Source organism: Dacryopinax primogenitus (assembly GCF_000292625.1).
Source record: "Dacryopinax primogenitus strain DJM-731 SS1 chromosome Unknown DACRYscaffold_1, whole genome shotgun sequence".
Lineage (NCBI taxonomy): Eukaryota > Fungi > Basidiomycota > Dacrymycetes > Dacrymycetales > Dacrymycetaceae > Dacryopinax > Dacryopinax primogenitus.
Genome location: NW_024467198.1, coordinates 1,645,065 through 1,656,396, shown reverse-complemented (window position 1 = coordinate 1,656,396; position 11,332 = coordinate 1,645,065). Strand labels below are relative to the sequence as shown.

At 54.8% G+C, this 11,332-nt stretch overlaps 6 protein-coding genes across 6 annotated transcripts; 4 read left to right on the top strand and 2 right to left on the bottom strand.

Annotated features, from left to right (window-relative positions):
• Window positions 1-94: 94 nt before the first annotated feature.
• Window positions 95-1,111, top strand: DACRYDRAFT_97930 (S-adenosyl-L-methionine-dependent methyltransferase; the record flags this gene model as incomplete). Its single annotated transcript, XM_040777493.1, has 3 exons — window positions 95-296; window positions 344-877; window positions 924-1,111. 3 exons carry the CDS (start codon window positions 95-97, stop codon window positions 1,043-1,045), a joined length of 858 nt encoding a protein of 285 aa, XP_040633411.1. The 3' UTR covers window positions 1,046-1,111.
• Window positions 1,112-1,691: 580 nt separating this feature from the next.
• On the top strand, window positions 1,692-3,271 carry DACRYDRAFT_13149 (uncharacterized protein; the record flags this gene model as incomplete). The annotated part of the gene is made up of 6 exons (XM_040770962.1): window positions 1,692-1,804; window positions 1,921-1,961; window positions 2,006-2,545; window positions 2,602-2,719; window positions 2,755-2,786; window positions 3,126-3,271. The coding sequence occupies 6 exons, from the start codon at window positions 1,692-1,694 to the stop codon at window positions 3,269-3,271; spliced, it is 990 nt and encodes a 329-aa protein (XP_040633410.1).
• Window positions 3,272-4,571: 1,300 nt separating this feature from the next.
• Window positions 4,572-5,078, bottom strand: DACRYDRAFT_45207 (uncharacterized protein; the record flags this gene model as incomplete). The annotated part of the gene is made up of 1 exon (XM_040774630.1): window positions 4,572-5,078. The coding sequence occupies one exon, from the start codon at window positions 5,076-5,078 to the stop codon at window positions 4,572-4,574; it is 507 nt and encodes a 168-aa protein (XP_040633409.1).
• Window positions 5,079-5,463: 385 nt separating this feature from the next.
• Window positions 5,464-7,904, top strand: DACRYDRAFT_19637 (uncharacterized protein; the record flags this gene model as incomplete). Its single annotated transcript, XM_040771599.1, has 1 exon — window positions 5,464-7,904. A coding segment is annotated over exon 1 (812 nt), but the record flags the coding sequence as incomplete, so codon positions are not given.
• A 359-nt stretch (window positions 7,905-8,263) lies between these two features.
• Window positions 8,264-9,031, top strand: DACRYDRAFT_19636 (uncharacterized protein). The gene has a single exon (XM_040771598.1). It carries the CDS (start codon window positions 8,289-8,291, stop codon window positions 8,913-8,915), a length of 627 nt encoding a protein of 208 aa, XP_040633407.1. The 5' UTR covers window positions 8,264-8,288; the 3' UTR covers window positions 8,916-9,031.
• A 30-nt stretch (window positions 9,032-9,061) lies between these two features.
• DACRYDRAFT_44568 (P-loop containing nucleoside triphosphate hydrolase protein) lies at window positions 9,062-10,840 on the bottom strand (the record flags this gene model as incomplete). Its single annotated transcript, XM_040774589.1, has 7 exons — window positions 9,062-9,192; window positions 9,239-9,332; window positions 9,383-9,828; window positions 9,879-10,022; window positions 10,070-10,190; window positions 10,239-10,480; window positions 10,528-10,840. 7 exons carry the CDS (start codon window positions 10,838-10,840, stop codon window positions 9,062-9,064), a joined length of 1,491 nt encoding a protein of 496 aa, XP_040633406.1.
• Between the last annotated feature and the right edge of the window lie 492 nt (window positions 10,841-11,332).

Here is an 11,332-nt window from a genome sequence, read left to right as displayed (position 1 = left end):
AGATATTAGATTTATCCGTGCCATCCGAACGCTTCAGGTTTCGTCTCCCATCGTCTCATCGGTGGCATCCCGATACTTGCTTAGGTGTCAGAAAATGGCTGACCAACACGCGAATCCCGAACTGGAGACGGGCCGATACTACACAGCTGAAACTTATCTCCTTCCCTCCGATGAGAAAGAACGAATCCGTTTAAACAGGCAGCACGAGGCCCTCCAGCCGTATAGCGGTGGTCTTGTTCCCCCTGGACTTGAGTTGAAAGACGGTGATACGGTCCTTGACGCAGGCACAGGCTCGGGTATGCTGTCCAGCGAAAGTCGCATCGATACTTAGCAGTTGAAACAGGTATATGGCTTCTTGAGCTCGCGAAGAATGTCCCTAACGGCGTCAACCTCATCGGTGTGGATATCGAAGGTCGGCTGTTTCCACCGGCCAAACCGAACATGAAATTCATAGTCGGATCGACGTTCGACCTGCCTTCTGAGCTGAACTCGACCTTCACGCTTGTGCACCAGCGTTTGATGATTTCTGCTCTTAGCCATGAAGGATGGAAGAAAGCGTTTGCCGCTTTGTTTCGGGTTCTCAAGCCTGGGGGTTACTTCAAGCTTGAGGAACTTGATTCCATCGACATCCTCTCAACCGCGAGTGACGTACCTCCCGCTACCAGCCAATTCACGCAAGCACTCAGAATTCTTTGCGAGAAACGGGGTGTAGGCGGTGATGTTATCCCCAACATTTCCAGCATGTTGCAAGACGCGGGCTTCGAGATCGAAGACGAGACATACAGAAGTATCATTCTGGGCGGGCCGGACAACGCAGCTTGCGATACGCTCGTGGACGCGTATCGGGGAATGAAGACCCCATTTCTGGCCTCGAAAGGTGTGATTATCGTTCCCTGTTGAGAAGTTCTCTCATGATACCACAGTAGCGGAGAACGCGTCGACCAGTCAAGAGTTCGACAGCCTCATGGATCAGATGGAGCAGGAATGGCAAACTGGAGTGTACACGAAGACATGGTGTAATTGGATTGCAAGAAAGCCGATGTAGAGATCCAATAACAGAGAGGGTACAGTTAGGAAAAAGGCGGAGAGCGTGTAGACAATAAACAGCGCGGAGTGTGTAAGCATGAAAACTATTTGACCACGTGACGCGCCACCCGTTCCCCTGGCTGCGCCCGCGATGTCCAGTCGTCCGTTGCTCTCATCCGCCTATCAATCTGCCGAGATAGTGGCCCATATCTCATCACAGCTATGACTTTACCAAGACTGTTGGCGTTTGATTGTCCTGATTCCAGGATGATCTTTGCACCACATGAGGAGAACTGCAGCACTAAAATGATTACGACCACTGAGATCTCGGCGCCTTCATCGGCACTTTGGAAGAATGTTTGCGAGGGTCTGACGTTGATACAAATGCCGTGCGGACGGCTCAAACGCCTTGTGGCTCGTCAATAGGCTTGGTGCGGTCGCGAAAGCACTATTGTTCACGTGACGTATGCCGAAACGTTCGATCCCCTGTCTGCTGGCGCACTCGAACGCAGAGGCTGCTTGGAAGAACGTTCTACAGAACGCTCAGGCATGTTACCCCATAGACGCTGATGATGCTGTGCGTAATAATAACGAGATATGGACATAAATACCTCAACAATGCTTGTGAGGGAGCCTCTACAGTCGTCGTTATCCTTTGCCTAACCATGACCACTAGTGTCGCCGCCAACCCTGCCCCCCAAGAGACGAGGTCTCAAGAAGAGAGATACTACACGGCGGAGAGCTACCTTTTACCTTCTGATGAAGAGGAGCGGTTGAGGTATGTTCGCGGCATTGATTTTGACGGCGCTAAACAGAGGACATAGGTTGGAGCGGCAGCATCGCATTCTGGTCTCTGAGATAAAGGACATCACTCCTCCTGGATTGAAACTTCAGGATGGAGATTCTATCCTTGATCTTGGCACGGGAACAGGCAAGTAATGGTCGTCCGAGATTCGGAAATGCGCTTAGTCTCGCTCAGGCGTTTGGCTTAACCACATCGCCAAGACAGTGCCATCCACTGTCTCTCTGATCGGCGCTGATATTGAGGACAAGCTCTTCCCCAAGCCTCTTTCAAACCAAATCTTCGTGATACAGTCCAGCCTCGACCTGCCGAAGGACTGGTCCTCCCGCTTCAACCTGGTCCATCAGCGCCTGATGGGGCTGGCATTCTCCTCCGACGCATGGAAGAAATGCATCGAGGAGCAGTTCCGCGTTCTCAAGCCTGGTGGATGGGTCCAGATAGAGGAATACGACATCCTTTGGTCGCTGCATAAGGACCACGATATTCCCCCCTACTCGCTCGCTTCGATCGAAGGGCTGAGGACGCTGTGCGGCCTAAAGAACGTCGATCCGGAGATGTACCCGAAGATCGAAGGTCTTCTCGAGACGGCAGGGTTTGTTGACGTTCGGTTGGAAAAGCTGGGGATTCCCTTAGTTGTTGATGGTCAGTGCACGGATGCGCATCATGGGAGCATCGAGGCTTGGCGTGGTATGAAAGGGGCTATCGTCCGACTCGGAGGTAAGCACTTGCGTTCTCGCTGGGAGAGTGTATTGATAGCTGATGTGGTATTTTAGGGCTGGGGATGGGGAAGACCCATGAAAAGTTCGATCAATGGCTTGACTTGCTAGGGGAGGAATGGCGTAGCACTGGCCAGAGCCTGCCGTACCTCATCTGGACGGGCAGGAAGCCTCTGTAGACTACCACGATGCGTCGTGACTGCAGGATAGTTTGTACAACGTAGACAAAGTCGATCCACACAGTGAGTGCACATATAGACCCGCTCCGGAAAGTTCGGGCCGATAGTCGGCACCGGCTTCCTCACACCGACCATTAATATTTGTGTGCTTGACCAGCTGCCATCAACTGCCCTTGTTAACCTCAAATCTCCATGACAATCACCCCATAAGAAGTCTACTCGGCATGCATTTCTAAAAGCCCTGGGCGGCACATTGACAACCCGACGACCATGCGCTTCCATCTGAGTATAACAACTCTACTCCGGCGCCGTCTATGCCAGCATACGCTGGTTGTTTCAACATGTTCATGAACGCAGGTTTGCCGTCTTTACCTTTCTCGTGAGCCTACTGACCGAAAATAGTCGTACTGCACCTCTCCTCCGCGGGGGAGCCTAACGAAGTCGTCTTCCAGCGTCATCCCTTGCCCGACCATCCCGCACCGGGATACGCACGTATCAAGATCCTGACCGGTACGCCTCTCCCCACGAGGAGTATGGACATACACTGATGCGTCGGGGCGATAGCGGCACTAAATAAACGCGACGAGTGGATTGCGCTCAACATGTATCCGAATCTGAAGGATGGAAGTGTGCTCGGATCTGACGGAGTGAGGACACTTGTCTCCTTCGGTCTTCCCTAGAGTGGCCTCAAGGCCCACCTAAACACCCGCGTTCTCATCCTCCCCACCGTCTGCTGGGGCCCCGACCCCATCCCGTCGGCCCCAATTCCGACTCCTAGGCTGTCAGCCCGACGACGGCACCTTCGCAGAGTACGTCGACGTACTTTTCGAGAACGTCTATCCTTTGCGTGGGATGGAGCAGTGGAGTGTGGAGGAGCTGGCAGCGCTGCCGGCGCTGCCGCTGGCGGGGCTGACAGCTTGGAGGGCGGTGAAGACGTGCGGCCAGGTGAGGGAGGGGATGAACGTCCTCGCTCCATCTCCTCTCCTATCCTCCTGCAGCAGGTACTGATGTGTTTGTTGGGGGACGGTGACTGCCGCTGGGTCAGGACTGAGCACATTCGCCATCCAGTTTGCCAAGGCTTTGGGGCGAGGGTATGGACGACTAGCTCGAAAGAGGAGAAGATTGCGTTTGCGAAAACGCTGGGCGCGGAGGGTGGTGGTAAGTCTTCTCACATGTTTTTCTCATTTCTCGTCTCATTCTCTAGTTCCTTTGCTCTTTCACTGCTGTAGTCTTCTGTCCATTACGTTCATGTTATGCGTTATCTCATTTCTCTCTTGACTGACCGAATCATGCTACCCCAAACCAGTGGACGACAGAGATCCATCCTAGCCACAACGGCTTGCCGCCTTCGTCAGCTCCTCAGGCTCCGAACGCGTAATAGACGTGGTGATCGATTCCTCCGGCGCGGTCGAACAGTGCACACAGCGACTGAAGATTGGTGACCGGTCCGTCCCCTCCTTCTTCGTACCGTTCGCTCCTAATCGACTGACACGCGCGGAGATACATCTTCTTCGGCAACCCCACCCTCGTTTCCCAAACTCTGTCACATGACCAGATACGCTCTCTCTATTTCCTCCGGCAGTCTATTATGGGCTCACCCCGTGAGTTTGAGGAGATGCTGAGCTTTTTCAGTGGGGGGAGGGTGAGGCCGGCTGTGTGCAAGGTGTGTGAGTTTACGAAAGAGGGGTGGGAGGAAGCGGCGGGGTTGATGAGGAGGGGTGAACAGAGGGGGAAGATCGTCCTCCGCATGTCAATGTAATCGAAGGCGAAATCAATCATGCGTTCCACATAACAAGTCTTGGAGTCATAAGCACATATGCCTTTCCACAACTACGGCTGCATCCATGTTCAAATCCCCTCCTCCGAAGAATCCAGGACAGACTGCACCGTCTTCCCCCGACTAGCAAGCCAAGCGCTCAACGGGTCTGCCCAGACGTCCCATCTCCCCACCCTGCCCCGGGGGTCAAACTCGCTCAGCATGTAGAGGAAGTCTTCGGTCCATGAGGTTCCAGTTCCCGGGGGTGAGAGCCAAGTGAACCGCGCGTGGGCGGAGATCGTCACTGTTTCTTTGTCTTTGTCTATCGTGGGTTGGCCGTATTGGACGGAAGAGAGAGATAGGTGCTCGGAGAGGATGCCCAGGTAGTCGGAGACGGCCGAGGGTCCGGAAAACGTGCGCAGGAAAGGGAGGAGAGGAGGTCCGTGCTCCGTTATCGTTGGTGAGGGGGTGAAGAGTTCTCGGATTCGGGATGGAGGGGAGGAGTGGGAGAAAAGGGTGCAGAGGGAGTGGGTGGTTTGGAGTAGGAGGGAGGCGCGGGATGAGAAGCCGGGCGCTGGGGAGGGAGGGTTGGTGGACATTTTGTGGGGTGGTGGGGGTGGTTGTAGGTTGGACAGTACTGATGTGAGAGTCGAGGAGGGAGGCTGGATTGTCTGAGTATGAGATGAACTCTAGTGTTAGGTGAAGATCGCGTGACTCCCGACTAGACCGGGAGAGTCCAGCTGATGCGAATATGTTGGGTTATCAACACATAAAATATATTATCTTCTTGACCATATTCATCCCAGCATAGGTAATAGTCGATTAAATTTGAAGCATTACACAAATCTGCAATAATTTCACGTATCATGTCCATCGAGAATATCATCATCATACCAGAGAAGCTAATTAATGACAATGATGATGTGGCTGTGCAGTGACGTCATGTCCAATTCAGTCGAGAAGCGATCGGAAGCACATCCTCGAGTCAACTCGCCGTGTCCTTGCACAGGCACCTCCTCATCCTCAACAACATCCTCAACAACATCCTCAACGACCTCCTCAACGTCTACAACTGCAACTACAGTATACTCAATATCTTGAACATAATAAGCAATCCTTGGCATAGGCAATAACATGATCCAACAAATATAAGAGCCCTCACCTAGCAGCACGGCATGCCAAAACCAACCTTTCTTCAACATCTCCTCGGACGGCCATCACGCAAGTATGCACCAGATGGGGAAGTGTGGGAAGGACAGGGGAAGGGGAGGCATGAAGGGTTCTATAGAGAGGATTGGGAATGGGCTCGAGAGGGAGTGAATAGGCAGAAGGAGGAGAGAGAGGCAGGCAATGAGAGGGAAACGTCAAGTGTGGAAATACCGAAAATAGAACCGCCGATGGTTGTCCTACATCCTTCGACACCACCATTGCCGACGTCGCATTCACCTTCACTCATGTCTATCCTGTGCAAGCCTCCTCTCTCCCAACAAGGAGAAAGCGACGAAGATGAGTTCATCACTCCTCCCGAATCACCCTCATCATCACCCACCCATTCCCTTCCCCTCCCTCCTGTCCTACCCCTCCCCCCTATCAAGGCAACTCAAACACCAAAGATTCATTCTATTCCTCGTCTCCTCAGGGCAGCTCGACCTCCAGCCCCCGCACTCAGCCCTCGAAGCACTTCGACGAGCGGAACAACGGCTTCGGAAGACGCCTTCTCGAGCTATTCCTGGAGCAAAAGCGCCAGTACGGGGATGACGACACCGGCATTATCGAGGGAAGCATCCTCCAAATCTAGCAGGGGCGTTCAGCGAGCGTCGGGCAAAATGGGTAATAGGGACCCTCTCCCACCCACGGTTTCGCCACGGGAGAGCAGCAGCACAGTCTCTGCTGATACGGCACAAGATTGGGCCAAAGACGTCAGGTGGCTTGTCCTTCCTCAAGAACTCGCCCAACATAGGTACTCCGATGAGAGCAAGACGAGCAATCAAGGGAAGATCGTCGTACGGAGAAGTCAGAGCCAACGAACCAGCAGCCGACATCCCAACACCTCCGGATCTTCCCATCTCCCGCTGGCTTCGGCCCCGCCCTCTCGGAGCTTGTCAACCCGCTCCGCACCTGCACCTGCAGTGCTCGAGCCAACTAAGGCGCCGACCGCAGCTCCGAGCCGACGTAATTCGAGTTCCGTCCGGTCTGAACGGGCGCTGCCTGCCTCTACCTCTGCGGCTGCCTTCGTACCTGCCACCCCAACCTATGTCTCTGCTTCTGACTCGGCCTCTGACCAGCAGAGAACACGTACAAAGTCTGCCTCTATGCCTATGCAGACTCGAACGCAAGCGCTTTCTTCGCCCCCCCTGCCTTCCCTTCCCCACTCGTACAGCGTCCCCCTTCCTCGGCACCCTCGCCCTCCTCATTCAGCCCATTCAGCTCACTCGGCCCTCTCACCTCACCCCAGGATGTCAGACGTCCCCGAATTGGACGAGGACTTGCTCCATGTGGGTTCGGCTGCCTCTTCCCTACCGAGCTCCTCGACAGTCAGGCCAGGATCTACCGTCCCACCACCCCCGCCCCCACCGACACCGGCGGTAACTCCGTGTTCTGCCCCCGTACGCGCACCTTCCATCCGCCCTCGCACTAGTTCAGCACCCACCCGTTCTCTCTCCCGCTCTTCTCACACCTCCCACTCCCACTCCCACTCCACCTCCCAGTCACACACCGTTCTCCTCCCCTCTCCCCTGCCTATCACTCTTCCCTCCCAACCAACAGGATACACATCCCTCCTCCTTCCTCACGCCTCTTACGTCCCTTCCGACCCCTGGCGTGCCGCTACCGAGGGAAAAGTGGACGTCACAAAACTAGGGATAGGCCAAGCGGCAATGGCGACTGTTTCTGTCGTCCGCGGCGCAGCGAAGAGCCGCTCCCACCGTCTTTCGCTCTCCCTCTCGCAATCACAAAGCTCTCCAAGCCGAGAATCCCCAGAACACGCACTAGCATTCACGGTCCGCACCCCTCCTCCCTCCCGCGTCCCACCCCAATCCGCCCTGGTTCGCGTATTCGTCTGCTCGCTGAACTACGCCGACGCCCTCCTCCTCCGTCAAAAACTCTCTTCATCGGAAGCGTTCGGCTACATCCCCGGCCGTGCACTTATAGGGCAGGTGGTAGAAGCGGGCTGGGACTGTCCGGGTTTGACGAGAGGAGAATGGGTTCTCGCGTTACTCGACCCGCGGCACCCTGGTGCACTAGCAGAGTTCGTCATCGTCGACAGGAGGCGGCTATGTCCCTGCGCAACCTCGAAGTCAGACCTCACACTATTGCAACTCTCGCTCTTGCCGCTGGTTGGTGTGCCGGGAATGAGGGCAGCGAGGACGGCACAAGGGGAAGGGAGGGGGCTGATCTTGCTTGGAAAAGGGATGGGTGGAGTGGGAGAGGGGGTGATGTGTGCTAGGGAACTGAGGGCGGGGGGATGGGGAGTTTGTGTGCAGGTCGAAGGAAGGAGCAGGTCCCGATCCCGGCCGCCGGACCGGTCTCCCTCGCGGATGGAGACACAGGTTGTGAAGTCAGAATGGGAGAGGGAGATGGAGCGCGAAGGGTGGGAACGAGAGCCGGACAAAGAGGGCGGGGAGAATGAGGGAGAAGAAGGGGAAGCCGAAAGGGAAGGGGAAGTGGATTCGGAAAGGCTTGGAAGGGTGTGTGAGGCGGAGGAGGTTTGGGAGGGGGAGGTGGGGGGGTGTTTGGAGGCTTTGGCTGAGTGGGCTTTGGCTGCTGGTCAGCGAGAGCTGGAGAGGGAGAGTAGTGCGGAGAGGGAGGAGATGGATGAGAGCAGAGAGCAGATCGACGGGAAGAAGAAGAGGAAGTTAGAGAAGGACAGGGAAAAGGAGAAGGAGAGAGAGAAGGAGAAAGACAAGGAGAGGGCGATAGAGGAGAGCAAGTTCGACCTCGTCGTTGACTGTATCGGTGGCCATGACGTATGGAGCGCTGCCCGTGCGGTGCTCAAGGACGGAGGACAGTTCACTACGCTCGTTGGGGACGATCCTGGTTCTGCGCCAACGATGCGTGCACAGATCCACTCCAATCTCCGGTCGCTGCGTCGCGCCTTCCTCACTCCTTCCACACATGTGCACCAGCGCTCTGCCTCCCAATCGGCCGTTTCTCTCCCCCAGCCCAAAACGGACAAAGCGAAACGAGTCGACTATGAGTGGATCTCCCCTCTCACCGCTGTAGATCGGGATGGAGAAGACGTCCGTGACACGCTTGAGGCTGTCGTCCTCAGTGCGCAGGAAGGAGTATGTGTACCATTTCTCTCTCTAGACCCCGATAACCCGCAGGACGGAACGGGCCATCTGGATGGAGTAAGGGTCGTTGGCTTGGACGAGGCAGCTGAGGCACTGGAACGGTTAGGGGAGGGAGAGGTAGTCATCGTCAAGGTTGCGGGATGAACCCGGATACAAGATACGGAGGGATACATGGATCTGATCGAACGGTCTCGCTTGCATGTCCTGTACTTACGCATTCATTATTGTATCCCTAGCATATCAGCTTCAATTACATTATACACGCGACCGAGCGTCGTTATGCAATCTGCTTATTTCCCGATGCAGAACTCTTTGAATACCGCGTTCAGCACATCTTCTACATCGATAAGGCCTGTGACTTTGCTCAACTCCTTCGCTGCGTAGCGTAATTCCTCAGCAGCGAGGACGACATCCTCCACACCTAGATTTCGGTCAGCTTTACACATGACGCTGTCAAAAGAATATACCGAGCGCGAGGAACGCGTCTAGAAACCTGAGTGTCGCTTCCAGGTGCGCGCGATGTCGTGCGTGTGTGATGAGCGGCTCGTCCCCTTCGGAATGCTCGTATCTGGGATTCATGAGGTAGAGTTGCACAATTCAGGCAAAGGCACGAACCGGTGTTTGATCACCTCTGCGAGGCCGTCTGACAGCTCCGACATCCCATCTCCCCGCTGTATGCTGATTGGCCATATTGGCGTTCCAGGTGGGAGCGCCATCCTGGCGAAATCGAGCCACTCTCCGAGCTGCGCTGGGTCGACCGCGTCCACCTTGTTCAGTAGAGCCACCGTCTCCTGTGTAACGTGCTTGCCGATCATGTCCGGTACGCGGAAACCGTTGTTCACTAGCTCGGGGAGGGATAGCACGCATACAGCCAGGTCGGCTCCCTCCACAGCTTGGCCGGCGCGCTGCACACCGATGCTCTCGACAACGTCTGAGGAGGGGCGAAGGCCGGCAGTATCATGCACTTTGACACGCCATCCAGCAATGTCCAGCGCAACCTCGAGCACGTCACGCGTCGTGCCTGGTATAGGGGTGACGATAGCTGCTTCGCGTTGGGCTGGATGGGGGATCACCTGGATGCTCAACAGAGGGCTGAAAGATGCATACCGAGGTGATTAAGTAGGCTGCTCTTGCCTGCATTTGGAGGGCCGAATATTACTAATGATAATCCACTCGTGTATATTTCTCCCCTCTGCGAGGGAGAGAGGTGATGTGCAATGTTCGCCCGAAGCTTGCTAACACGCCGTCGTGCTGCAGGAGACTTTGAGACTTGTTCAACCCAAGGATATAATTCTAACCTTGGTCCCACGCCCCCTCTTCAATATCCTCCCCTTCCCCAAAGTCGATGAGAGCCTCCACGGTGGCAAGCGCGAGAATAGCATCATTCCTCATTGCTTCGTATCGGACCTTCGCCCTGCCCTGGATACCTCCTCAGTCACATTCCAAGGAGGGGATATATCATCGTACCTCCACGCCTTTCCTTGCCCATTTCCGCTGCACCTCCGTCTCGCTCTCAATTAGGTCACGCAATGCCTCTGCCTGTGTAAGGTCGATCCTTCCAGCTTCGAATGCGCGACGCGTAAATTCTCCGCGCTCGGCTTGCCTCACACCAGGAAGAGCGGACAGAGACGACATAAGGCGAGACAAGACGGCCAGAGAAGAGTGGACGTGGAGCTCAATTGTATCTTCCGTTGTATAGGAGGCCGGTGCTACATGCATCAGTGCAGGAAATCGAATAGTGTCGTAGTATACGGACCTTGGAAGAAGACAGCCATACCGTCGTCTAGAACTTCTCCATCGTTTGCGTCTAACAACTCACAACGTATCAACCTGGCATGTTCCATAATATCTTTTCCTTTTCCCTTTCCATTTCTTCGTACAATAGTCTTCCATACATCGAATACGTGCGGCCCGGATACTCGAACGACAGCAACACCTGCCTTGCCTGGCGGAGTCGCGAGAGCATAGATGGTCGGTCGAGAGGCGAGTGCTCGCTGAAGTTGCTCGCTCTTCGTCGTTAGATGGCGAATGGAAGCCACCCGTCGGAATGTACTGCAGCACCGAATCATAATGCCGCTTGCCTTCGGTGAAATTGGGGAAAGCTTCAGGAAGATGACTACATTTCGTACTAGTCAGGGACTAATCGTGGGATTTTGTGACAAGTTACCATCAATCATTATACATGTGCAGACGATTAAGAACATTCTATGTAGACTAGCTGATCAGTTCGTGCCATCGAATTCACTCGAATCGTCCGTCTCAGGCACAGGAATGATGTGCATTGAATCTAAGCCCAAAGAGCGGTCAGTGTCCACTGGCACTGTTAGTTCCGAACTCCAGATCCTATCCTTCATGGCAAGGAGGTTGAATCTGCGGCCTTTCTTATAAGATCCCCTGTGAAAGTCGATGATACGGAAGACACCATTATCATCACAGACGACGTTCCGTGGATAGAAGCTTCCTTGCACTATTCCGGCGTTCTCAAGCCGAATGATAGCTCCGGCGATTTGTACCCTTTCCATCTTGTTAGTTTCACAGATTACATGGTGTGGTAATGGCTC

Excerpts from the sequence above, each read along its gene's own strand:
- DACRYDRAFT_19636 (XM_040771598.1), top strand. The coding sequence starts at position 8,289 with ATGGATGAGAGCAGAGAGCAGATCGACGGGAAGAAGAAGAGGAAGTTA.